This window comes from Sphaerodactylus townsendi, linkage group LG10 (genome assembly GCF_021028975.2).
Source record: "Sphaerodactylus townsendi isolate TG3544 linkage group LG10, MPM_Stown_v2.3, whole genome shotgun sequence".
NCBI classification, from domain to species: Eukaryota; Metazoa; Chordata; class Lepidosauria; order Squamata; family Sphaerodactylidae; genus Sphaerodactylus; species Sphaerodactylus townsendi.
The window spans coordinates 40,575,001-40,601,934 of record NC_059434.1 but is presented as its reverse complement, the minus strand read 5'-3'; the positions used below and the strand labels follow the sequence as shown (position 1 = coordinate 40,601,934).

At 41.1% G+C, this 26,934-nt stretch overlaps 1 protein-coding gene across 3 annotated transcripts in view; it reads left to right on the top strand.

Annotated features, from left to right (window-relative positions):
• The first annotated feature begins 219 nt into the window (after nucleotides 1-219).
• KLHL2 (kelch like family member 2) overlaps nucleotides 220-26,934 on the top strand; it is a 49,089-nt gene continuing 22,374 nt past the window's right edge. Inside the window, exons 1-6 of one of the 3 annotated variants that reach the window (XM_048509399.1) lie at nucleotides 220-665; nucleotides 4,034-4,159; nucleotides 6,700-6,806; nucleotides 8,860-8,981; nucleotides 14,316-14,478; nucleotides 25,420-25,529. In XM_048509399.1, coding sequence (XP_048365356.1) covers nucleotides 637-665; nucleotides 4,034-4,159; nucleotides 6,700-6,806; nucleotides 8,860-8,981; nucleotides 14,316-14,478; nucleotides 25,420-25,529 — 657 coding nt within the window. In that variant the 5' untranslated portion in view covers nucleotides 220-636. Of the gene's footprint in view, nucleotides 666-4,033; nucleotides 4,160-6,699; nucleotides 6,807-8,834; nucleotides 8,982-14,315; nucleotides 14,479-25,419; nucleotides 25,530-26,934 lie in introns of those variants that run through there. The other 2 variants (XM_048509400.1, XM_048509401.1) reach the window with 2 other exon arrangements.

The window sequence follows — 26,934 nt, the reverse complement described above, 5'->3', positions numbered from 1 at the left end:
ACCCACTGACCTAACTCAAAGTGACAAGGCAGTTGATGCGCATATTACAGACCGCCTACTGACAGCAACATGCGGGGAAGATTTAAAGAAAAAGGATTGCGTCCCACCCCCTAATTCTGCAGACGAGCGGGCAGATCCTCCCTCGCCCGCCTCCTGTCCCGGATCCACCCCAGCACCAGCTGCTGCGCTTGCGAGCGGCGCCCGCGCATGCTGGGTGGGACACGTAGGGGAGCGGGGGCGCACGCGGGAGTGCTTCTTCTCCCACCCCCTCCCGTCGCAGCTGCGTGCTGACATCACCCTCCTCCTCCTCGCCTTCCTCCTGCTGCACAAGATAATCGGCTTCGGGCTGCCTGGACCCCGGAAGTGGCGGCCGGGCTGAGCCTGGAGGGAGCGCGTGGAGAACAGCAGCAGCAGCAGCCGGTCTCCGCCTGGGCGGGGAGGAGGCGTCCGGGAGTGGCGCGCGCTCGCACTCGGTCGCCGGCTGGAGGGGAGAGGCCGGGCGAGGGTAGCCGGGCGAGCCGTGCCTCTCGGGGCGTTCTGCCGGCGGGGTCGCAGCGTTCGCGGCTGGAATGGTGCTGGCGCCGGCGTTCGGTGCCTGCGTTCTACGGAGGGAGCAGCCCGAGCGCGGGAGCCGCGATGGAGATGCTGCTGCTGCAGCCGTTGGGGTGAGTGTCTCCCGGCGGTGCGGGCGGGGAGCGGGCTGCTCGGCTCCACGTCAAGGCACTGGGCAGTGTCGGTGGCATCTGCTGGTCCCCAGGCCTCAAGGCCACAATCTACCTGCGGAAGGTTCAGTATTGCAGCAGTGGATCCGGCGCCTGTGGTCTTGAGCAGAGGGAGAGGTTGGATTTATACGCCGCTTTTCCCAATCGCAAGAAGTTTCAGAGCGGCTTACAAACTCCTTTCCCTTCCTCTTCCCACAATAGGCACCATGTGAGGGAGGTGAGGCTGAGAGAATTCTGAGAGAACTGTGACTAGCTCAAGGTCACCTGATATGCTTCAGGTGTAGGAACGGGAACGCAAACCTGATTCACTGGATTAGAGTGTGCTGCTCATGTGGGAGAGTGATCAGGCTGGTTCTCTAGATTAAAGTCCATGGCTTTTTATCGCTGCAAACCTACAAATACTGTGTGAAATGATAGAAGATCTGGTGAACCTCAAAGGTGCTGGGAAGTGTTGCTTAGAAGCTGTCCTCTTTGGCCTGGAAGGGCTGCTCCTAAGATCTGTAGATATTCACTGAAGGTAGTAGTGCAGACTGTATGTAGTCAGAGGTAGTGATGTACTAGGGCAGGGTTCTAGTTTGTCGAGACAGCTTCTGCATTGCCTATGTGTAGTTTACAGTTCTACAGTTAAGTTAATATGTTCTACAGTTAAGCATCTTCTTCTTGGTATGTTTTTTCCTCTCTTGGTCACAATCCATGTGTGTTCTTGAACAGGGTTTGTCAGTTGTGAGGTCACCCATGGGGCAGGTTGGTCACGAGTGAGCTCAAAGAGTGGAGGGTTATTGTTGCTTCATACTTTTTTATTGTATGCTGTTGATTATCTCCTGGGCATGGCTTGAATAGCTAATAACAATAGTCATCTTATACTGTCAAGTGTGCTAAGTGCTGCATAATGTTAAGATTACAGCCTAATTTTACATATTATCAGTTTTTATTATTGTACAGCTATGATCCCTGGCCTAACTTTGCTTAATGTGTAATGAAATGGCAGGGAAATTAATATTTTCTTTTAATGTGTTTCATGAAGCCTCATTATTTCAGAGTGGGGTGAAGACAGCTGGAGAACAACAAGTAAGCAGCTAAGTTAAATTGTTAAGATTGGCTTTTCTGAGTAATGAATAACGGTAGCTTCAACTAATGATCCTACTGGGTGGAAAGAAGAGGCAGGTGATAATAGAACTCCACCCTGGGGCTTCTTAAAAGTTCTTAAAAGTACTGCCTGTAGTTGGTAGGAAGATGTGCTGTGTTGGAACATGTTTGAGAATTGAGTGAAATAACCAGAGGAAAACTGCTCCCTTTGCTTGTTGAGCAGAATCATTTATGAAGGACAGCTTTATAGTAGGAATTGATAATTGATGGGCAGCGCTAAAGTTTGTATGTTCCTGTGTCCCATGAATTGATGCCTCTAAAATGATTACCAAACTCAAAGGCAGAACAGAGAAGTATACATGTCACTGGATATATATGTGCTTCTGAACTTTGCAGGCCTTGTGGTTGCCTGTACTAATGATTTTAAAAATGGCAGCAGCCATCTTCCACTGCCCTTCCTCAGACTCGAATATCATGGTGGGGAGGGAGATGGGATAGTGCTGGTGATTGCCTTAATAACCATCAGTTTTCAGAAACACTGCCAAACAAGTTTGTCAGTTTCCATTCCTGGAATAGCCAACACAACAGGAACATTAATGATCTCAGCAATGAAGTGGTGGTGGAAGCTGGCGTGCGTTATAGACTGAGAGATTGTGTTATCTGGCAATCCCTATCATGAGCTATGAAAGGTATGAAATTGAAGATGGCAGCTGTCCAACAGCTGCCATTCTTTGGTATTTGGCTAATGTACCGCCTGCATGTCCTTAGTATGCTCTTTCAAATCATCCTTGCCACATTTAGGTTTAGGTAAATGAAATGCTGTTGGGTCAGTCATCTACATCTGACTGTTGTAATGCCATTTGCTTAGGAAAGTCATTCAGTAGTAAATGGGCAGTATAAGGGCAAACTTAAACAGCTTAAGAAGGGTGAAAGAAGCAAGATTTCAAGCAAGTGGAAGAACACAGTAAAAGTGTGTTCATGTATAGAGTCTGTTTCCTAGGAAAGAGCCAGTATGAATGATGAGTGTGACCTGGAGTTTTGTGATGGGTAGGAAACAATACCTAATAAAACTGGCTGGTATTTCCTTTCCTTTATCCATTTGTCTTATACTTTGCTTCTTCTGTTTCTCTATATTCATTTTATGAAAGATGCTTTCAACTAATTTTGCAGTGAGCCGTACTGTTGATACTGACACATTCCACAGTGACTGGTGGGTTGAATGCAACCTCATTTTCCATTCATTCTTGCCCAGTTCTCCTTTGACTGCAGCCTCTATCTCGCATCACTTTTGTTCATTCAGGTCCCATATTCCCTAACATAACTTTTTTTAGATCAATAAAGAGAACCTCTCTATTCTTTCTTACCACCAGAAAAAGCTGGCTAGATCCAATTGACTGGGTTAAATTTGTGGCTAGTTCCTGCGCTCACCTCCCCCAAATGTTCTTATATGAAAAGCAATCTTGTTAAGAAAATAGAGCTTCTTTGTAATTCCCGATCTTGAATGAGAAAAGAGAATGCAATGAAGTGGCCATGAAATTGTACACCGACATGGTATCCTCTTTCATTTATGATCAACCACATGTAATGGGAGATTGTATGTAGCACAGTCCTTTCAACACATAGTTGCCATGAATAAAGAAGCACATGTATATTCCAGTTGCAATACACAAATCTGAGTTTTCCAGTTGTACATACCAAAGAAGGAAAATTCACATGTTGCCATTTTCACACATTATGGCAACTCCATGTTAGCAGGAGGATCATACTGTACATGATATTCCCTTATGCATGATTGACTGTAACAACTGAAAAGGTCTAGTAACGGGCATGTTTAAGCTATAACAGATCATGTGCAGATGCAAGTGGGTCTAGGTTGCACTTCTGTCTTAAAAACTGCATCTTAAGTTAAATGTTTCCATGCTGTGTCTTGAGAGGATATCCTCCAGTGTGGCCTCCTCTAATTTGTCCTGTGTTTTGATCTTCTACAAGTACTTTGACCAGACTTAAAATCTTTAGGACCTGAATGGGTAAATCAGTAATTACTTTTGTGTCTTTTGTATTGTTTCAGCTGTTGGGATAATCTTAGTAAAGTTCTGAAAGTACCATTTGCTTAGCTTACTCTATTACAGGAGTCCAAGTCATAGAATTAAACAGATTGCTCTGTAGGCCTTTCTTTGGTGGTGATAAGATCTCGCAATTACTGAATGAGACTTTGTTATTTGCAGATGTACCAAGCTGTGCCATCAGAAGCCTCTGGATCTGAAAGATGATAGTACTGAAAAGCACTGTCCTGTTACAGTGAACCCCTGGCATATGAAGAAAGCTTTCAAAGTTATGAATGAATTAAGAAGGTAATACTTACTCCCTTCCTATGCAGGTTGTGTGGCTACTGGCTTTTGAAAAGCTTGTGCAATAGGCAGAATCTACATTCTATAAAATCTAGGCTATAGTCCTTGAAACGAAATTCCATTGGAATTAACAGGCAAGAATTTGGACATTCTCTTCTGTTGCTTGGATATGCTGCCTTACTTTGAGTTTCTTATAAGGTGGGGTGTATTGTACGTAAGGGCTTAATTCTGATGGAAGCCACTAATTAAGCAACACTGGTCATTTGGTACACAGAATGTTTACAGCATGTAGCCTTCTAGGCCTTCTCTCAGTAAAATTAAGAGTCAAAGTTCTGCATTATTAAACTTTATCCATCTAGCTATTTCTTATGGTTAAGAAGTAGCCTCTTTAAATGCATTGTGCTAAACTGAATGTTTACTACTTCCATTTTTAGGCATAAATAATTGAATCTTGGAGGCTTATCTTTGTTTAAATAGAGTGGCTGTTTTGATTCTTTGATACGCATCTATGTTGTGTGTGATTATGCTGTTTGTCTTATTATTTCCTCTGTAATATTTCAGCTTTGAACATACTTGGAGAACCAATTTCTTTTACTTCAAGTGACTTCAAGCAAGTTAGCGCTATGTAATTTATGGAAATAAAGCGCTGATACAGTGCGAGTGTATATGGTCCTGTTTCAGTGTCCAGTACATTGAAGCTGTATCTGGGAGATCCAAGTTCAAAAGTCACTTCTTCCTTTAATTCATTGTGTCTGTCTGCTTCAGTTCTCCAGTAAATTAGATATAACAGTTACTGATCATGGAGCCCATATATCCATTTTGCAGTTGTGTAAGCCAATTTGACACAACATACATGCTTCCAAAGCCAAGGGAGCAAGGTGTTTTCTTTAGTATCTCTCATGGTGTCTTAGCTGTGCCATATTAAGCAGTTATACCATTCTAAATCTATTGAATTGAATAGACAAGTAGCTTTGATCAGGATGCATTGATCAGGATGCATTGAATTATCTTGCTTGCTGTGGGTTTGTTTCTCCAGAATAGAAGTGCTGTGTGCTTCTGTATATGTAAACCATTCATTTTATGGAAAAGATCCACAAAAAATACAGTGGGTTGGATCCCATGGGTTTGTTTTCTAACTTCTAGCAAAAGGCTGTCCAGATTTGTGGGGTTCTACCCAGTGAGATTTTGGCTGTGCATCTTTAACAGTAAATTGGTTTAATTCCTGTTTGCCAAGATAGTACAGATGCCTCTTGGATAGCAATAACTTTCTATGCATTATCTTTAAATTAGGGAAGATTTTGAGTATCTTTTTTAAATTCTACAATAGAATTTTTGGAGTTTCAAAATTCAGTGTTTTTAAGGAGTCAGCCTGTCTTGGAGAGGATTACACATCTCCCGCAAGTGGCAAGGTTGTAGCTTGGGAGTGCCACTGCATTCTGGCCGTCAGTTGACATTTCTATAGCACATAGTGCTTTTCATCAAAAGCTGCTGTATCATAGTAATACAGATACTAATCACATACAAGTCAGATTGCTGTAATGTGTTCTATGTGACTTTGAGAAGTATCTGGAAACGTCAGTTGGACCAAAATGTAGAAGCCAAGCTGCTTTCAGGATTCGGGAATTGTTTCATCCTTCTCCAAAAAAATCTGTGCTGGTTCTAGGGAACAACTCAAAGTGCTGGTTCTTACCAGTAAGGCCCTAAACAGCTTGGGGCCAATGTATTTAAAAGACTGCCTCCTTCCATGTAGTACAGTCTGCCAGTTACAATCTTTCTTATGGGTCCTGCTTCCTGTACCCTTACCTTCAGAGGTGAGGCAGGCGAGTATCATTTGTGAGTTTAAGACCAGAAAAATTACACTGAACTAGAGATGTAAAGTGGAGTTGTAGGGGAGGGGGGAGAGGCACAAAAATAATTATTTTGATGTTGTTATATTAAATAGTCCAATTTTGTAAGCCAGGTTATAAATGAAGTATTGTTTGTTAACTCTGTAAAATAAGTTTAGGTTTGATAGAAAAAAATATTGCACATATTTAAATTTTCCTAAAAATTATAGCGGGGGGGGGGGGAGGTTTCTTAAAAGAATACACTTTACATGAGCTTTCCAATAAAGAATTATCAAGAGGAGCTCAGGTTCTTAGGGAATAAATAAAGCTAGGATTAAGTACAGACTCGGTAATGTCACTGTACTAAGGGATAATGGGAACAGTAGACATCTTATGATGCAATCTTCAACAGACTTAGATAAATGTAACATAGAATTGCATTGTCAGATGCCTTGTTGATCTGCGTAAATGCTTTGGCTGTCTTCTGCTTATTTTAACAAGGCTCAAAGTAAGGGGAATTCTTTGTTAATGAGCTTTAGCAAAATCACTTTGTCCCCAGACACCAGCCTGTACCAAACTGGGTAATGGTTGTGCTTTCTGAAATATAAATGGAGCATCCCAAACCAGAAGACTTGAGAAGAACAATTACTGTTTGCCATCTTGTGGAGTGTTTTGACTCTTTTGCAACTTCTGTTTTTCTGCTCTTTCCTGGCTCAGTCAAAACTTGCTGTGTGATGTGACAATAGTAGCTGAAGATATGGAAATTGCAGCTCATAGAGTTGTGCTAGCGGCTTGCAGTCCATACTTCCACGCCATGTTTACAGGTACGCCTTTTTAAAATAGTTTGTTGCAAACTGAAACAAATACCCTGGTTTGAAAGAGACAAGCTATTCCCCAGGTTTTGGTCAAAACATAACATTAAAGGAAATACAAATGGTTGTGGGATACGCTCGAACGGGAGAGCTCGGAACAAACCGATAAAGTGAACTATTTCTATCTGTGGATGGGGTCATTCTGGTGCATTCAAGCTATGAACCGAAATTGTTTGGTTGGTGTTCTATGCCTCCCGGGAATTACTGAGGTGGAGAAGGTCAAAATACTGTAGCGGGGTGATAAAAAAGTAGGGAAGAAGTATTGAGACACTGTTAACCACAGTTATAGGCTGACAGTGATATGCTTCTAATAGTCATGAAGGGCTTGATGTGTTTGGCATATTGCTGGAATACACCTTTTACTGACCTTTGCATATCTTCATATGGCAACTGGACCATGTGTCTTACCATAAGTTTCTCATGTCAACTGGCCTCTACTTGCTCTGCAAGTTTTTAAGGCCAGTTGTCTTCTAGGTCAAGTTCCTTTTTGTGGACATCAGTGTTTAGCGTACAAATGCTGAACAGCTTCTCCTTAGGAAACTATTGACTTTTAAAGTCTCTCCCATCTCTTTACCTTTCTGTGCTGCTTGAGTTTTCAGTATGTATGTTTTGAGATTTTTATACTCTGCTTTTCTCCCCGGTGAAGGCCAAAATGGCTTACAACCTAGTCCCCCACCCTGACTCTATCCTTGAAAGAACTATTATGTGCAGTAGGTAGGCAAAGTGAGTGGCCCAAGGACACCCAGGAAGATTAGAGATTCACACCTGGTCTTTCAGATCCTACCCTGACACTCTAACCACTGCACCATGCCAGCTGTGTGATTTTTTGAGGAAATATGTCATATGACTTATTTTCTTAGCGTCCAGTATAGTCAATATTGGCAAAGCTGTGATTGCTGCGACTGGCTGAGAGCATAGCAGATTATTTTCCTAATGACTCTGGTGTCCCCTCAACTTGTTGTCACTTTTCTGCTCTGCCTGTGGTGTGCTGTGAGGCAGTGCTCAGTTGGTTTGGCAGACAGAAGTGTCACAACTTGAGGTGACGGGGGTTCTCGGGTAGAAATGGAGTGTGGGGAATTAGGTGCCAGCTCAGAAAGAGATGTCTGAGAACTGTTGGAGTGGATTATCTGCCTTTCTGTTGCTGAAATAATCCCAGCATCTTGCTGGTACTTCATTGTAAGGATAAAATAGGAAGCAACTGGCTCTGTCTTGCAATGTATTTGAAAGATTAGGTGTGGGCTTCTCTGCACTGGCCTAAACAAAGTCCTACACATCAGACAACTTTCTGTATTATGAAAGGTTCTGACCTTTTTTGCTGCTGGGAACTGTTCTGAATCCTTTTCAGTAAACATTTGTGCTGGCGCTACAGATGGTCTTCATGATCAGTGTTCCAGCCTCCACAAGCTCATGCCATGTTTCCTGTCTCTTCTGGAGAGAGGTGAAGTTGTTTTGAGGGATGATGAGTCAAAATGCTGCTAATATTAATCCTCATGTGCTGGTGGAATTTTCTAGGACAGTTTCAGCTGGCACAGCATAAAAATGCATTAAACTTCCTTGAGCCATGTAATGGTTGTACTTATATTCTTAAGGATATGTTGGTTTGTTTCTTATTTTTGCTGTTTATAGATGTTACAGGTTGAGTTCTATAATTGCTAAGAATTCTAGATCTAAAAAAATCCTGGCTGTGTAGGAGTTTGATATTGGCACCTATGTTTTTCAAAAAGGTTTAGGCAGTCCAAAGCAGGATAGTACAGGATTTTGATGCGTGCTTTTTGCATTCATAGCATCTTTCCAGTTCTGCTTGCTTCTTATTGGGCCTACCTGTGTTCTTAGGAGTGGCATCCTAATCCAGATAGCATTGTGCTGTAGAGTATTCTCTCTTCTCTGGGAGGAAACAGGCAACTTAAGTTTCATTGGAATCCAATAAAGCCCCCTGTGTGTATTAAATAAGTTGATGTCAATGTCTCTCTAAATTAACAGAACTATACAACCATGTATATCGTAGGTGAAATGAGTGAAAGTCAAGCAAAGAGAGTTCGAATAAAAGAAGTGGATGGCTGGACCCTGAAGATGCTCATTGAATATGTTTACACTGCTGAAATTCAGGTTACAGAAGAAAATGTGCAGGTGAGTGGGAGGATTGTCAGCTCATCTTGTAATGGTATGCATAATGACACAAAAAACAATCTTTGTTTTTTTTCCGTGAGGGTAATGAAACTTATTTTTAGTATATTAGTCATAAGAGAGATATGTGCACTTTAATAGAATTCATGTGATCTAGCACTTCTTTGACTAGTTCATAATGATTGATGCTCACAGCTCAAGATTTCCTTCTGTTTTGTAGTTTGCAGAATTTTTGCATCAAATGCAACTGTTTGAAAGGGTCATGGAAACATGGTGTAGCCAGGATAAATTGGATATTAATATTTGTTCATGTGCCACATCTGGGAAGGTTCGTGTCCAAACGGTAACCACAAGAAACAAGCTCATGTGGGCTGCTCTGCCATGTTTTGTAGAAGGAGCAAATGGCTGATGTCTGCTTAGTGTCTGGTGTGACAGGGTTTTGTTTGTTTTGGCTCAAGTTCCAAAATTACTTGAACTCACCAATACAGTTTCAAATGGAGAAAAGTGGAGAAGGTAATCTCAGGCTGCTTTTACATGGTAGTTATTGTCTGTGTAACTCATTTGAAGCAGTCATGCAACATCCAAAGAGTCATTTCCCCTGCACTTTGCTTGTCATCCCCTTGTGGACCATGTAACCCCAGAGAGTTTCTTGGTCTTTTTGGGAAAAAAATCTGTGGTACCATGGCTATTATAATTTTTTTTTGAGATAGATGTAACTTGGGATTGCAATATCAGATGCCTTGTGTGTGCGTTTGGGAATGATTGCTGTAGGGGCCATGTAAAAATGTTGCCAATTCGGGTGGGACTTGCCATAACATGCACTTTTCTGCCCACACAATATGCAAGCACACTTTGACTGTCATCTTTTTCCAACAGATTATATCAATCCAAATTTGGGTTAGATCAGAACAAAGAGGACAACATAGATATTGGATGATTAGAGGGTGGGTCTGGAATTCAGGCTTAAGGAAATTAAATAGCCTGTTGCTTGCTTGCAAAGGGAAATGATCATAAAGGCGCTTGGTCTTCTCAATTCAACTTCCCCATTTCACTGGAGCCTTTAAGCCGCAAGGCAAACAAGAGTTTAATGTTCAGGATGTGATGAGGGGATTTTTGGCTGAGTAGTCCCTAGGCAAATCTGCCAGGCAGCAATGCAGCTTGAAATCTGTGAAGGTGAAAAAAAATATTGGGCAGGGAGAGGCAGGGTGGTCTTGTCTAAGAATAAGGTTAAATGCCTTTGTATGTCCATTTTTGATCCCTGTCACTCCACCCACACTGCTAGTTCAGTAACTAGTTCTGGTAACTGCAGTCTTCAGCCAGTGGCTGAAAATCTGCAGTAGTAACACATTTTAATGACAGTTGTGTAGCCATAACTGATTATGGAATGTAGTTGCAATGTGACTAGATTTATCTAATTAATCTACTAGCTGAGAATGGATTCAAACTGTTGCTCCTGTTACATTTCCTTGTTCCTAATCAGAAAGGTAACTGGATTCCAGTCTCTTCAGGAATCTGGGTGACTTGGGTTTCAGTATAAGTGCTGTTTTCTCACCTAGCTAACCTTTCTGTGTAACTGCTGAGCACCAGTAGTATTCCACCAGCTGAAGTGTTAAATGTCATTACATGACATTCATTGGTACTTGCCCTAGCAATCTAGTTGTAATGGAAGTGAGATAATACATAACACTGAAAATCTTCTTTGCTCTGTTCCAATGTGTCCTTTTTTGATGCTGAGTTTAGATAGTACAAACAGCTGGTTCAGAATGGTCTCAATCCTACCTTTTATTGGTGGGTTCACTCCTTTCCCATCGTGGGCTGTTCTGAAATTGAAGATGGAGCATGACTGAGAATCCCTGTTACTGGGAAGGAAATAAACTCAAATTATGGTCCCAGTATCACAATGTTATGACCCTTTAAAGGTAGATAAAAGAAATCTTCAGTCCTGAGAGCCTGCCCAAGGGAGGAAGGAAGGAAGCGTACAGGTGCAATAGCAAAACAGGTTCACGCCCATCACAAACGAACTCCAGACTGATGTCTGAAAAGGGCCTATGAAAGTAAGAGTAATTGCATCGTATTTTGACTATAGTCCATTGATGGGTTGTGCAACAGAAAAACATGTTTCCTAGTTGATGTTATATGGTGTAATATTCAATTGGTTTGCTTCAATGCCAGGTAAGTCAGTGACAAGTCCCACTTCTGGTACTTGGACAGAACCTGGTAACAAATTACTGAGATTCATCAGATGTGAAGTACTTTTTAAGAGCTTTGTTCTCATTAGAAGCTGGCTGTGCCCTTGCTGCTGGGGCTACTGTTGTCTTGTGAAAACCTTGAAAAATGGTGATTTCTGTGCTGGACAACCAAGCCTGGCATGAAGTCCTGCAGGCAGTTGTTAGTGTGTGTTATCATGGAAGTTAAGAGATAATTTAATAGTAGGAAGTACGCATTAGATGGCAAGAACTAGGGCCATCTATTAGAATGGGTATTAGGCTGGATTTTGATGGTAGTGGTAGATTTGGCTCCAGGTAGGGAAATCAGAACATTTCAACTGACGCAGTGAAAATGCTTGTTTTCAAAAAGAAATCTCTGGATCTTGCTCTGGTTTGCAAGCCATAGGGCACGCTTTCCCATTTGCCAGGCCAAACTTTTTATCATATTGCTAGGACCCCCTTGTGCCTGAGCAGCTTTGTTATATACAGTTCCCTAAAAATAGCTTCTTTACTGAGATATATAAATTGTGTGTGTAATACCAGTGATCTGATGATCTCTTGCACTGCAGACTGAGTCCTGCTGCTTCCTGTCATTAGGTTTGACTTGGCAATATCTTTTAGCTCATTATCTGGTACAGCATGTAGCATTTCTAACAAACTGTTTGGCCAAATGTTCACAAATGCTGCAGAATGTCTCAAGCTGTTACACAGTGACTCTTATCTACATCAATAAGGATTTCTAATGCCTAATATTGTGTTGGATAGGATTTTTTTTTCAAAAAGCTTTAATGCTTGGGCTGGGCTGACCCCTTGCCATATGGATTAAGCAACTGAAAATGAAAATCAGGCTATTTCATCTTTTAAAGTAAAGCTAGTTCGTTTATCCTTCCTGGAACTGACCTTTCACAGACCTTTCTGCTGCTTTGCTAGCGTTTCTTCTGATTTAGTTCAGTCATTGGCTGCTTTGAGTTACTCCAATCTCTTACTGATTTGTAGCTCGCAAGAATGTCAGAGTACTTTTTTAAAAGGGGGGAAATATATTGTAGATAACCGTTCACAGAAGAGGCAGGAGTTTCTGATGCCTGTCAGCTGCTGTAAGATCTTCTAGCTAAGCTTGTGCCTCCCCCTTGTTTCCAGGTTATTTTTTTTAAGTCTGAGGCAGTCGAGAAGTACAAACCAAATAGCTTTTGACCCTGAAGGGTTGCAGTATGAAGCTAGAAGTGGGAAGGAGACACACACGCACCTGGGAAACTGACTTCTTGTATAACATCCTGTATGACTTCTTAGCATTTATTAAGAGCTCCCATGTGTTAAACATGTGATTCCTGCCAGAAAAAAATGTACACAAATTGAATTGCATCTTTTTTGGATTAATGCTCATTTTATATTTTTTAGGCAGACTTCAGAAGGTAAACACATCTATAAATACCAACTTGCATGCTTATTTTGTTCATGGAGATTGACTTGAGTACACAGTGTAACCTGGAACAGCCCCCTATGGACAATAGATTGGGAGGAGGGATTGTTAGACAAGCTTGAACGTTGTATGCCAGGTCAGTTTCTGGATGGATAAACAATGCCTGGACTTCAAGCAGGGCTATAAGCCCATCACTAAAAGACTTTATTTGTAGGATACATTTACACATGATCCTTGTAAATGATTTTAGGGACAATTTGGTACCTCTGAAATAAATGAGTGCTGATAATTTTCCTAGGTGAAATGTAAAGTGTTAGCTTTTAGCTTTGTGTTACAGATGTCAAAATGTATTTTTAGTCTTCTCAAATGCCACCCACCCACCACTACAGATGTTTATCGTGACTCATGCTTTCTTGAACGACAAGCAGCATGTGTTTCAGCTTGAGGCATTGCTACAGTTCACTGTTTGGTATTCTGAACTCATGAGAACTTGAAAGCAGCTTCTATAATTCAATAATGTAAGGAAAAGTGAATTCTAGTACCGAATGACTTATTCCCCCACCCCAATGTATTTCTCTTAAAATCTTCAACCTTTCCCCCCATTTTGAAATATACATGGAAAATGGCGAGCCTTAGTTGTATCAAAATATCTGCTACAATTCATAAAAGTGGGGTGACTGTGAGAGAGAACCAGTGCTGTGTAAAAGATTGGTGTATTAAGATGACTCTTAGATTCACTGTTCTTGCTCAGCCTAGAAAATTTCTGACCTTGAGCTGGTTCCAGAAAATACTGGTGTGTATCTTTCTATGTGGAACATTTTAGACATCGTAGATTCATGTAGAAGCACCCCAAATTATGAAAAAATGTTGTATGTGAAGCTCATCCATGTTAATTTGGGGGGGGGGGCTCTGTCACCCTGTTGGTGAATGTCTTGGCAAAATACAGTACAGTCTGATCAGGAAAAGATTGCAGTAGCTGTTCTGATCATCTGTGACACATGTATTGCAGTCAGATTTTGAAAAGAATATGGGGTCTGGTGGCTACTCATTTCTGAAGCCTTTTAATGCACCTTCATAAGTAGCACTAAGTGGATGTAATGTGAAGGTAAACAAAATGTGAAGGAAGAGAAGAAGGAAAGATTTCCAATGAACAATCTGTTTTGTTTCCTGGCGTATGTTTTTGCTGTTGCATGTATGCTATAGAAAAATCAGCTAATACATAGCTTGCCCATATGTTCCTTTCATCCTGATTCAAGATGCTTAATATGTTTTTCCAGATCAAAATGACCTAGAGATCCCCTTGATGAGGAAGAATGAATTACAGACCTAGACTAGACATAGTGTGGATTTGAATTTCCTAACAGATTATCCATTTATCTAACAATGTGTAATGAGGTAATGAGCAAGAGAATGAGCAATGTATAATCAGGTAATGAGCAAGAGAAGTAAGGAAATGCAAGATGAACGGAAGTATTGATTATTTTGTAACTTTGGCAGAAAGTTCATTATAAGCTCTGTCTCTTGGACTAATTGTAAGCTTCTCAACACGGTATAAACGTAAGGCATCAACTTCATAATGCACAGCTCCACTGGTCATATTTTCCCTTGATTTCTAATACTTCTAATGTGTTTGTGCTATGTTTTCTTTCATCCACAATAGCATTAATGGTAATTGACTGACTGCATGTACTCATCTAGTTTTGGTTATTGTAGGTACTTCTCCCGGCAGCTAGTTTGTTGCAGTTGCAGGATGTAAAGAAGAGTTGCTGTGATTTTCTGGAAACCCAGCTTCATCCTGTCAACTGTCTAGGCATTCGTGCTTTTGCTGATATGCATGCATGCACAGACCTACTGAACAAGGCCAACATATATTCAGGCAAGTGCAACACCATTCTAAAAGTTAACTTGATCAAATTTTGGGTATCACTTTTAACACTGTCCAAGGTAGCAGCTGTGTAACGTTTTCTGGCAGAGAAGTGTTCTGGAGCAAGGAGGGTAGGAAATCTGTACGTTCCAGTGAAAACTGCCCATCTGTTATAATGCCAATACAAAAGCAATTCATGAAACAGCTGGAGAACTTAAAATATTTCAAATCCATAACTGAAAAACATTAAATTTTTAGACAGCAACATTGTATAAAGAGTCCTTACTACTAGGTGCCTAAGATTTTCTAGTCCTATCTAAAACATTGAGCACTACTGCAAGTTAATGCAGTAATTACAGACAAAATGTGCCATTATTACGGTACTAGAATATCTATGAAAAGGCAAGAATGACTCTAACGTTCTCTAGTCGCATCTGTGTCTGGTAGAACATACATCTATTTACTGTAAATGTTCATTGTGCCTAACCTTTTAAAACCTGAACAAGGTTTTAAAATGGTTCTGGTGGGTTTTCCAGGCTGTGTGGCTGTGGTCTGGTGGATCTTGTTCCTAACGTTTCGCATCTGTGGCTGGCATCTTCAGAGGCATATCACAGAGGCGTACCTCAGAAGATGCCAGCCACAAATGGAAGCGAAATATTAGGAACAAGATCCACCAGACCATGGACACACAGCCCGGAAAACCTACCAGAACCAGTTGAATCCAGCCGTGAAAGCCTTCGACAATACAAGGTTTTAAAAGTAGTGGTTTTTGTTTGTATACTTCATTTCCTTATGTGACCAAAGTTCTAATGTCTAATGAAAGAAAGTCGTACTTAAATGCTCTGACCCATATTGAACCCATTTTGAAAGTTACTTTGTTAAATGCATAAATGCATTCTGGAAGTTTTGCTGTTAAATGGATAAAATGTTCATTTAAAAAAAGGATTAAAAAGTGGCACTTTGAACATAAGTCACTTCCTTTCTTGGAGAATGCATAATGTAGTTATTTCAACTTTTTCACTTTTGAGTCACTGGATTAAATAAACAGCATTTGTTTTACCGTTTACTTTTTAAAAAAGATTTCACATTGCTGAGTTGTGCAATAGGACATGAAGTAACCTTTCAGTAAGAATGAATGACATGTTGTATCATAAGGAGCCTGTGGTTTGGCTGGGAAGAGCATTATGCAGGCTCCCATGTTCCTTTCTTCCATCATGTGAGCTGGTTTCCTCCTCTACTTCCTGATTTAGGATATTCAGCCCTGGCTAACTAAGGTTACTTCTATCCATTTAGTTTGCCTTCAAGCCAGAAATCCTCTTCAAATAGGGTTTGGTGTAACCATAACTGCCTTTTGTGTTGGGGAGGGAGGAGTACCTTGCAGCATATTCCTGAGGTGAAATGACGAGCAAACCTTTAGGTTTAGAGGATGGAAATGAAGGATATGAGATGTAGAAGAGCCTAGCTTATTCTTTTGGTTTTGCAGTTGTCCTTTGTTGCAAGCATTCACAAGATACATTAAGGAGCAAGAGAGAACAAAGAAGTAGCATTTATTCATTTGCTGGAGTTGGCTTATAACAGATTGGCCATTTAGGCCATCAGGAAGATTTGGCAGAATTTGCCTCTCTGAGACTCTACCTGTGCTGGGAGCAGGCTAAAGAGGACAGTATTGGGCCACAGCAAGTAGTACGGTGCCTGACCTAGTCTGCTCCTGCCTGGCCTCATGGCTTCTGGGCTGGGCAAGAGGCGAGCAAGCTGCTGAGGACACCATCACCAGTCAGGTGTAGGTGGTGTGGTGCCTGCCGTCATTACTCTCTTCCCAGGCCTGCTTCTATTGGCTTGTCCTTGCCTAATGGAGTAAAGTAGCCTTGAACGACCAGCCCTGACCCTCCATCATGTGAAGGGGTGAGGGCTTTTTCCAGAGCCATTTTGTCTGCCCCTTCTTGCAGGCATTTTAGAGCCAAGGTTGTAGCGCCTGAGCAGTTTGGGTATACATGGTACAAAATGGTAATTTTAAAAACGCTATTGGTGATTTACTTACCTCCCAAATATAGCAAGAACTTTCAACAATTTTATTTTTGAATTTGTATTTTGTTGATGTGTTGGATATAGTTGGAAAGAGTTTAGCAAAGTGGCTGTTGTGGGTTTTCTGAATTGTCTGGCCATGGTCTGGTATAGAAAACCACAATTACCAGTTCGTTCTGGCCATGAAAACCTTTGACAGTATAGTTTAAGGAAGGCTTAATGCAATCCTTCTGTTTCAGTTAACATGTTAGGTTTCTCATGTAATTTTGTAGGCTTTGTTATGTGTTTGGCTTCCTACTTTGGGAAACATCTCCACTCTTGAATTTATACCATAATCTGTACATGTGTTGATCCATTCCCATAATACAACTCCAGTAGTCTGCTTCAATGGAAAAGCCAAATGCTTATGAGGATCAAGTCTGTGTGCATGCTCAAACTGTCCCAGGTCATTGCAGGAGCAATAGTGTGAGGAGCTGCAGTTTTTCAGTCTTTGGGGCTAAATCTGGATATTTTAGATTCTTCAGCAAATGCAAAAAATATTCTCTAATTATGGGACATCTGGTAGATTCTTTAAATTGGGGTTATCAGACTTGGATAAGAATTTGAGATGTAAGCAGCCAAGAACAAACTTAATAACTATGTTAATTGGTATGTCTGATTAATTGCTAACCAAAATGGTATTTTGGTTCAAAATGGCCTAGACAAGTTCATTTTACACTCTAATGTGTACTGGATGTTAATCCACTGTATCAAGGTGGTTCCTGAAACCTCTTGAGATGACAAAGGCTCTGGATCTTATGGGCCTTTTTGCATAGCTAAATGACTAATTCTTCAGTTGCTATGCCCCACACTAAAGAATTGCTTACAGTCAAAGAAAGAGTTGTCCTTAATAGATAAGAAACAAATGTGAAACATTACAACATTTGGTCTGAATTTGAGAATTTATTTGGATATTGATGTGTGTATATTAGGTTGTCTATAGTATAGAATTTGCTAGTGACTTTAGTACCGAAGAGGATTTTTAGGGAACTTTCTCTAATTGACTATAATTGCCTGCTTCACACTATATCCAAGAGTTTAAACTGGTTAGAATAGACTGATAAGACCCCAACTGAGAGGACTTATATTGAAAGCTGGCTGGAGTACTGGTCAGGGTAGACTTAATCCAGAGTTTGGTAAACCACTTTCTGGCATCAGCTCACACTGGAATTATGGTTGTTTATTTAATTTTTTTAAAAAAAATCCTTGTCTATGATTACATTAAAAATAAATAAGATTTTACCTTAGTGGGTACCTTAATGAGTACCTCCTGTTGATGAAGGAAGTTCACTTAAGCCAGTTGTTTATTGGCTATATGGTCAGGATGACATGGAGAAGGTACTCTCTTAATGCTGGCAGAATTTGACTGAACCCTAGGTGTTGTATGATGCAGAGGGATGTTGGTGATGCTCCGCACCTCATAGCATAATTCCGTGTAAGAAATAAATATGCCTAGAACAGTGTTGTCTTGCCACTCTTGCTTAGTAAATAAGGAAACTCTTCCTCCTTACGTTGGTCTTTCTGAGGATAAAAAAATAGAAGCTCTCCACAACTCTTGGCAGTCAGGAAATCAGTTCTGGGGAAGGGTCTTAAGCTACTTCTGCTGATGGTCCCAATCCAAATCAAGCTCAAACTCCCCTGTGAAGGATGGAACTCCAGAACATGTCTCTTGAGCTGAGTTAGGATGTGTGTGCAGTTTCTCCCAGTTTCCCCTCTCATTTGCAGCTTCCCAAGCCCTTTTCTTTTTGGTTGTGGTGGGTTCTGGGCTGCATGGCCGTGGTGTAGTAGGTCTTGTTCCTAACGTTTCCTAACGTTTTGCCTGCATCTGTGGCTGGCATCTTCAGAGGCGTATCACAGAGAAAAGTCTGTTACGCACTGTGAATTCTGTTACACACTGTGACACGGTGTAACAGACTTCTCTCTGTGATACACTTCTGAAGATGCCAGCCACAGATGAAGGTGAAACATTAGGAACAAGATCTACCAGACCACAGCCACACAGCTCAGAAAACCCACCACAAACAGTTGAATCCGGCCGTGAAAGCCTTCGACAATTCATTGCTTTTTGTTCATCAGGATTCCACAGGATTTTGTTCATGGGGGGGGGGGGGTAGAGGGTTGCAGAGAGCAGCTGTGAGAACAGGCCTTCGAGTTTGTAGGATCTTCTTCAGTACCCTTGGAACAAATGTGACCCATGTGTGTAAGCAGGGTATTTTAGCCTAGCTGTGGAAATTATAGTGTTTGTACACTTGCTTTGGTATTGTGATTGATGTGTAAAACAACTCCGGCTGCAGTTTGACACCTTAGATCGACAATAGCTAATCTGTAAATGTAACATCTTTCTTGCTTTAATATTATTTATTTATTCATTTAGTTGATTTCTATCCTGCCCTTCAAATACATTGCAGGGCAGGTTACAATAATCTAAAAATGCTTCTTGCATTATAATAAAAACAGCTTCATGTCCATATAAAAATTCCTAATTCCTTGAAGAAGTCTTTTAAATATGAAGCACTTCAACAACTCAAGTACTAATTCTGCTTTTGAGATATCGCTTCTGTTGCTATGCAGTTATCCTTGTTACTATGGGGGTTTTTTGTTTGTGAAAGTGTAATTTAAATAGCAAGTAGAGCAGATGAGTTATTCCTGACATTGTCTATTTGACCTTATGACCTTATGGAACTTGCAATTATGGAAGTATGCTAATAGCAGCGGGATAAAACTGTATTGATTCTGTATTTGTAAGATCTGGGGTGGGAAGGTGACAACCCAAACTGAAGCTCCAGACCAGCTGAGCGAGAGGGTACAGATGTAGATATTAAACAGTGTTGAAAAGAAAATAGCCCTTTGAAGGACTCTGCACACTAATGGGCGCAAGGACAACATCCTCTCCCCTTGAGCTACTCTCTGTCCCCAATCTTGGAGAAACAAGACTAGCCACTGCAAGGCTGTCCCACGTATACTCAAGTTGTCAAGGCAGTGGGCCAATAGTTCTTGATGAACTGTGTCAGTTGCTGATGTTTCCTCCAGGAAACCTGGTAGCTGTTCCACTGCTGCTCTATCAACTACCTTTCCCAGGTATGGAAGACCTCACACTGGACGGTAGGTGGGTGGATTACTAGGATCCAAAGATGGCTATCTTTAAGAACAGCTTTACTCCTGCCTCTTTCAGCTCAGGGATTGAATGAAAAATTCCACCAGGGGACCTGTATCTTGTCACCGCCAGTTTTCACCAGCTGTGTCGGGTACAGGTTTTCTTTACATGCAGAAAGTTCCAGATTCAATCTCCAGTTAAAAGGCTCAGGGGATGTGAAAGAACTGAACCCCTGATGAGTTATTGTCAGTCTGAGCAGATAATGACTTTGGTCGTTTCCCCACTTACCATCTGCTGCGCGCTACTCTCGCCAAGTAGGACGGGGTCCCACGGCATTCCCCACTACAGGGGCGGCGACAACGCAGCCGGCCCGACGCTGCCACTCTCGCACCCTCTCACTGAACCGTGTGATTGGGTTCTTTTTGTCTTGCTGGGCTCTGGGAAGAGGGAGGCTCTGCCTGGGAGAGAAGGCAGCGGCCTTTTCCCTGCAAGCCGTGTGCCTCCTCCTAGACAATACCTGCTTAAGCCGAGGACCTACCCTGCTGTGCAACGACTAGTAGGCAGGGTATGTGATAGTGACAGGGCCAGAGGGCTTGCAGTTTGCCTTTCTTTTATTTGTGTTCCTTGCTGTATTTGGGTGCCGTGCCAGAAAAGTTCTCTTAAATCTTCTACTGTTATTAAAACCTAATTTCGCTTAATCTTTACCGGTAGTGTACCATTCTCTGTACTGCGTATGCTCCCCACCCCCCCCCAGTTCAGACACACTAGTGGAAGAGGAAACTGGGAGGTCCTGGCCCTTCCCAGCAGGCAGTCCTAAAACTGGCCAGGTGGTGGCAGCGTACCCTGGGAATGAGAAGCCCTCTCCAGGGAAAAGGTGATAACTCTGGGAGAGGGCTGAGAGCGAAATAGGGCCTGCAAACCATAGGCAAGCCCATTTCGCCACAGGTTGGAATATGTATGGGAACAAATACAGTTAGAAATTTTTGAGATGATGTCAAAAATATGCTATGAAGATATGGACACTGTTTGAGAACTGGAGGAGAGAAACCGGATTTAATGAAGACATTTGGGAGAAAAGAATACGGAGAATGAACTTCCTGCTGCTTGCTTGAATAACTGAGAAAGAAGGGGGAAGGAGGGAGGAAAAAAGGGAAAATGTATAGTTTGATTAAATATATTGTATGTAACTGTTATATAAATACTCTATACAATAATTTTTTTAAAAAAGTAATAATTTTATTTGAGTAATTTTTAACGTGATTCTCTTTTGTAACCGACTTAGATTGGCTTCCAATCTGAAAATAACATAGTAAATACACATCAGTTTTAAAGAAAATCACATATTTTGTCAATGCTGATGTATCTTGCAGAAGTCTATAAAACTGTAAAAAGTCCTCTTAAAGTTCATCCTTAGTTTCCCAGACTGTAACAATTTGGCACCTTCCTGACATGAGTAAGGCTATTCTATTGCAAAGGATCAACCTCTGAGCAGAGTATGAATTAACCTGTGAACTAAAAGGGATGGTTAACAGGCCTTTGTCAGATTAGCCACATGGGTATTTACTTCCAAATCCTCCCAAATCAGTACCCCCCCCCCCAAATTGCCAGAGATTTTCCTAGCTGTAATTATATTTATTTCAAAGTTTTTTTTTGTCAGGAATACTGGTAGTATTCTTTAGAAATGTTGTCAGTGCCTAAAACTTCAGCAAAGCTTGTTTAAAGGCGATGAGAGCTTTCCTTTACTTGGTATCTTGGCACACAGAATACTACTAACATATTAGACTCCTTAACCAAGACAAGGCAGCTCAAGATTGATCTGAAGATCATCATATGAAATGCTGTCCATGTCCTTCGTCCTCATCAGTAACACAATGGCATTTTCTGGCTCTAGGCTTAGTGTGAGGGCTTTCTCTCTATCACCAACTTTTCCCCTGGCACACAACCCCTTTATTTGAGGACGCAACCTCTCCTCAGCAAGGGCCTGTGAGCCACTGAGTTTGGGCCCTGGATGATCACTCAGGTACATTACTCAGAATAATAAATTTGGTTCTATCTCTTTACTGACAAAAGAGGATGCGTTAAATGGTTGAAAGGATCTCCTAGGCAACCAGCTTAAATGCTAAAGAAGCAAGTGATCACAATAGAAGCCTTATTTTTTCTGAATAATAATTTTTGGGGGCTTGAAAGAATATACTAGCAGTATGTGAGGGTAGATGCAGGGCTAACTGCTTTGGGGCAGAAAGTGCCTCAGACTCTGCCCACATGCCCTTTCCCCACCAGCCATGCATGCATACATCCTCCAGTTGCTCAACAAGATGAGGGTCGTAAAACCAACAAAGGGTCATAAAACTCAACAATGCAACAAGATGAGGGTCGTAAAACCAACCAGAAGTCTAAAAACATAACTGAAACAAAGCTGGTTCTGGTGGGTTTTCTGGGCTGTGTGACCGTGGTCTGGTGGATCTTATTCCTAACGTTTCGCCTGCATCTGTGGCTGGCATCTTCAGAAGTGTATCACAGAGGGAAGTCTGTTACACACCACTGAAGATGCCAGCCACAGATGCAGGCGAAACATTAGGAACAAGATCCACCAGACCACAGCCTCGCAGCCCAGAAAACCCACCAGAACAATACCACTGCCTGCACACCATTCTTCTAGTGATTCTGACAGCATGTTCAGCCAGGTGTAGAGGGCAGTGCAGTTGGCTCCACCAGAGGCCTTGGGTCTTGGCATCTGCCTCACTTTGCAGTATGCTGTCATCAACCCTGGGTACATGGACTAAGGGGAAGTGTTGGATGAGGTATGGAAAAAAGGGGGATTTGCTGAGTGCCTGGATTTGCTAAGTATCATTTGTACTAGTATCATAGAGGTCAGTGGAAATACATTATGGATACATTATTATGTTACCTTAAGTGACCCTTATTTTATCAACCGTATGCTGATCTTACTTGGACTCAAGGCAGATTATGTAGAGAGCGTCAATACAGTCAACAGATATATTCAATAAACAATGCAACAAGATGAGGGTCGTAAAACCAACCAGAAGTCTAAAAACATAACTGAAACAAAGCATAAGCATTGATATGACACGTGAAATGATGCAAAACTCCATAGTAGGATCCTGGTTTCAACAAGTTGTACACAATAGTATAGACCACAGTCCCTAATCTAAATAACTTTGTGAATCATTTAGTCCAGTGCAAGTCTATTGTCTGAACAGAAAAGAACAATTCTGTGGGTGCATCCCTGACCTCCTCAGGCAGTCCATTCCACAAGGTGCATGCCACAATAGAGACGGCATTTATATGGGCAGTTATTGGTTTTGCCCATTTTCAGGCTGGCACCTGTAGAAGTCTCTGATGAGTAATACTGTTGTGGTAGAGCCTAGCAGGAGGGGCAGTCTCACAGATATGAGGGTCCGAGGCCATGAAGAGCTTTGCATGGGATAACTAGAACCTTAAATTGTGCCTAGTAACTGCTGGGCAGCAGTGTGACTCTGCCACCAGCATCATTTGTATGACAGCCCACACGACATGAGGGGTACCTACCCTTGTCAAGTCAGGCATTGACACTGACGGCGGAGCACCGCATGCCTCCGTAAGGCCTGAATGCAGAAACTGCCATTACGCCGTTTTCCTCTGCTGCAGGAGTCTATGTTGGCACTGATGGAGGTGTTCCGGGGTGTTTCCAGGAGCAGAGCCAACTTTAACTAGCTTCCTGAGGGCTTTCAACCTGGGAACATCCCCTTGAGCTTCTGGCAACTTACACCACTGAAAGACCATGCATAGCCCATTTGGAAAACAACAGCAAGTTTTACGTTTTTTTCTGGTTTTTCTCATCTTCTCTGCATCTCCCTATTCCATTTTGGAGGTAGGGATGTAGGTAAGGGGGGGGGGTTCTCGGGTTCAAACCCCTCCCATTATGTATCTGGCTTGCTTGAAATAATGCATGGAATAGAACAGCCGGAAAGCTCTCAGTCACCGAATCCACCCCATAAAAAATCTATACCTACATCACTGTTGGAGGTAACACAGCTACACTGTCCCCAGCCACTGTAAAATTGCCTCTCCCCGCCCTCCCCTAGATTGCACTGCCCAAGATATAAAATTTACAGCCAGACAGACATTAAGAGAAAACTGGTACAGGATGTTTTATCAGTGGTATGTTTCTCCAGAGGATAGTGAGAAGATGTGTAAGGATTATACAGTGAAATTTAGGAACTATAAAGAAGTGGATGATTCATTTTACCATATGTGGTAGATGTATAGAAACGTTATAAAATTTTGGAAATAAATACTTGCAGAAATTCAGGAAATTTTGAAAGTCAAATTTGCTATGATCACCATGAGTATGTTATTAGGCATTTTACCCCAAAATGCCAAAAATCCTAGAAAAAACTGTTTTTACATATAACAGCTGCTAGAATTATGCTCACAACAAAATGGAAAGAGGAGAATGTCTAAGTGAAGATAACTGAAAAATAAAATAGTGGAATATGCAGCAATGGCAAAATTAACTAACTGTGAAAAGCGATCAGTCAGTTTCAAGATAAATGGGAAGCATATCATTTATATTATTTCACAAAAAAGAACAATGGTGAAATGCAAATATCGTTAAAATGATGTATATAAATTATCAGTAATCGTCATGATATACTATTTATTCGATTGAAAAGGAAATTAAGTAGAAATAGTTTAATGCACCTGGTGGGCCACTGCGAGTAGCAGAGTGCTGGACTAGATGGACTCTGGTCTGATCCAGCAGGCTAGTTCTTATGTTCTTAATGATTGATTGCACTATGAAAGATGATAATAGTATGCCAATATAACTTTTATTTTGAGAGATAAATTCTAGAAATTTATAAAAGTAACTAATCAGTTGGGTTTTTTTAACTGTTTTGAATTATTAGAATTTACATCAATAATGATGTATTTACAGCCAGACAGATAATTATGTTTACTTTTCTTGCCTCTCAGCCCCATCCAAGAGGCCTCTCCCATGGAAACTTCCTAGTGGTGTTGGGAGGTTTGAAAAGTGAAAAGCCTCCCCACCACTGAGAAGCCCCTATTGGGCTGAATAAAGTCCAAGGTCTGGCAGCTGGTGTAACATGAGTAATGACCACGAGCAAGTTGATTAATGTCAGCTCCCTCCCTGGTCCGCTTTGCTGGCAGTGGGGCACCCGGACACTGGCACCACATCTGGTGCCTCATCTAGTCGCCTGGAAGGGCCATGATGGCTGCATGCCAGCAGATTCACACCAGGGGCAGGGCCCCAGGGAGGGCAAATTTGCTGATGCAGTCGCATGCTGCTTCCACAGGTGGATTCCCCCCTCTTGGGTGAGGCTCATAATAAGTAGAATTGACTGTAATTATGAGATTCCATTTTCTTTTCTGTTTTATTAATTCTTATTCATAAATAATAAAAAGGACATACTACCATACCTTTTTCTTTGTGAAACGGTTTGGCACCCAGTTTTCAAAAAGCTTGTTTCAACAATTGCAAAAAATCTCTAAAGCAGCAATTGATCTTGAGATGGGCAGGCAATACTGCTGCACCAAAGCAAACTACTGAGACAAAAATTGGAAAAGGTGGCATTCTTCAAGACAAAGTGGTATGCAGGTCACATAGGAAGTGCTTCATGTACATGAATTTTTGTTTTAGCAAATAGCTGTGCACACTGGGAGAAAAAATGAATTAAATGAATGAGACAAGAGGTTAATATTGCTCCTGCTTATATTGCTGCTGGTTGTGTTGTCGTGGTAAATGTTAAGACAGTTTTTTTCCCCCCTCCAAACAGAACAGCACTTCACTGAGGTGGTACTCAGTGAGGAATTTCTGAATCTCGGCGTAGAACAAGTGTGCAGCTTAATATCAAGTGACAAACTCACAATTGCATCAGAAGAAAAGGTAATCTAACACCACCACCAGCTTCCCCCCCCCCCCCCAATTGGAAGCCATGGTAGGGATTCCTTAACACTTAAATCTATTCAGTTCTAAATTCAGGTATCCAATTAAACAATTTTTATAAATGTGTATAATCTTCTATATGAAGGCTACACCTGTTATAAGCAACATATGTTTTGTTCAGTGATTGTGCAGATAATTATACAAACTTTTAGGCTTCCTTAAAGCAAGATCATATGACACTGAATGTGGGCTTCAGTGTAGGTTTAAAAAATATGTTCTGGGTTTGGGCATATGGGGAAACTGTAATTTGTTTTGTTTTAGCCACATGTCCAATTACTGTGTGGGGCAGCTTTTGGGGGGTTTTGTTTTTAACAAAGTGCTGCACTGCAGTCCAACTTTTGGAAGTCTTGGCTGCATTTACTGTTGTCAGCCCACAGCTCAACCTACTTTTGGAGTTTCATGACTCCATGCTCTACTTTTAATCAAATTATCAGTGCTTCTTACCGTACATGCACATAATAAAAGCTTTGGGGCAAATAATCTTAGCATATTCATTAGTTTTCTGAAGAGTAGATACACTGAGGTGATACTTTTCTCTTGCATTTCATAAATTGCAGTGCTATTTTTTACCCAACAAACCCTTTGATTGAGTTGATAAGGTCAACCAGATTTTACATTACAATACTCTTTGAAAAGTGGCTTAATTTTTCTCACATGAAAAAGCAAACACAAAAATGGACGCCAGCAACAACAGTTAAAACATAACAAAATACAACTCATTACACACCCTACAATGACTTCCAGCCTGCTCATCTTTGATTAAAAATTAACTGTAGATTCATACATATAATTTTTTAAAAAATTAGTCCAGTTTTTTTAAATTAATGTTCTAGTACATATTGCTGTTTTCTTTTAGATTTCAAATCCTGATATTGTTTCCCTGTTGGAATAGATTTTCAAAAGGTATTCTGTAAAAGGTTTCTGGTTTTCTGAAAAGTTGTCCATATTATTATCCCTTAATAGAGATGTTAGCTTTGCCATTTCTGAATATTCTGTGACTTTCAAAATCAGGCCCTGCTTTGTTGGCATGTTATTGTCTCTCCATTTTTATGCATTTGGAGTCCTTGCTGCACTAGTCATATACATAAAGAACAGTTTGAATATCATCTCCCATGAATTAGGTTTTTTCACAGTTGTCTTCAGAATCTTTTGTATTTCTTTTAATATCATGTCCCAAAAGAATTTACCTTTTTTCACCTCCACATATAAAAGAAAGACCCCTCCTGTTATTGGCATTTCCAGCACCTGTTAGACATACATTTGCCAATTGTTTTAGTGTCACATACCATTTATACATTATTTTATAATAATTTCCTTCAAGTTATAATGTGCTGTGAACTTTAAA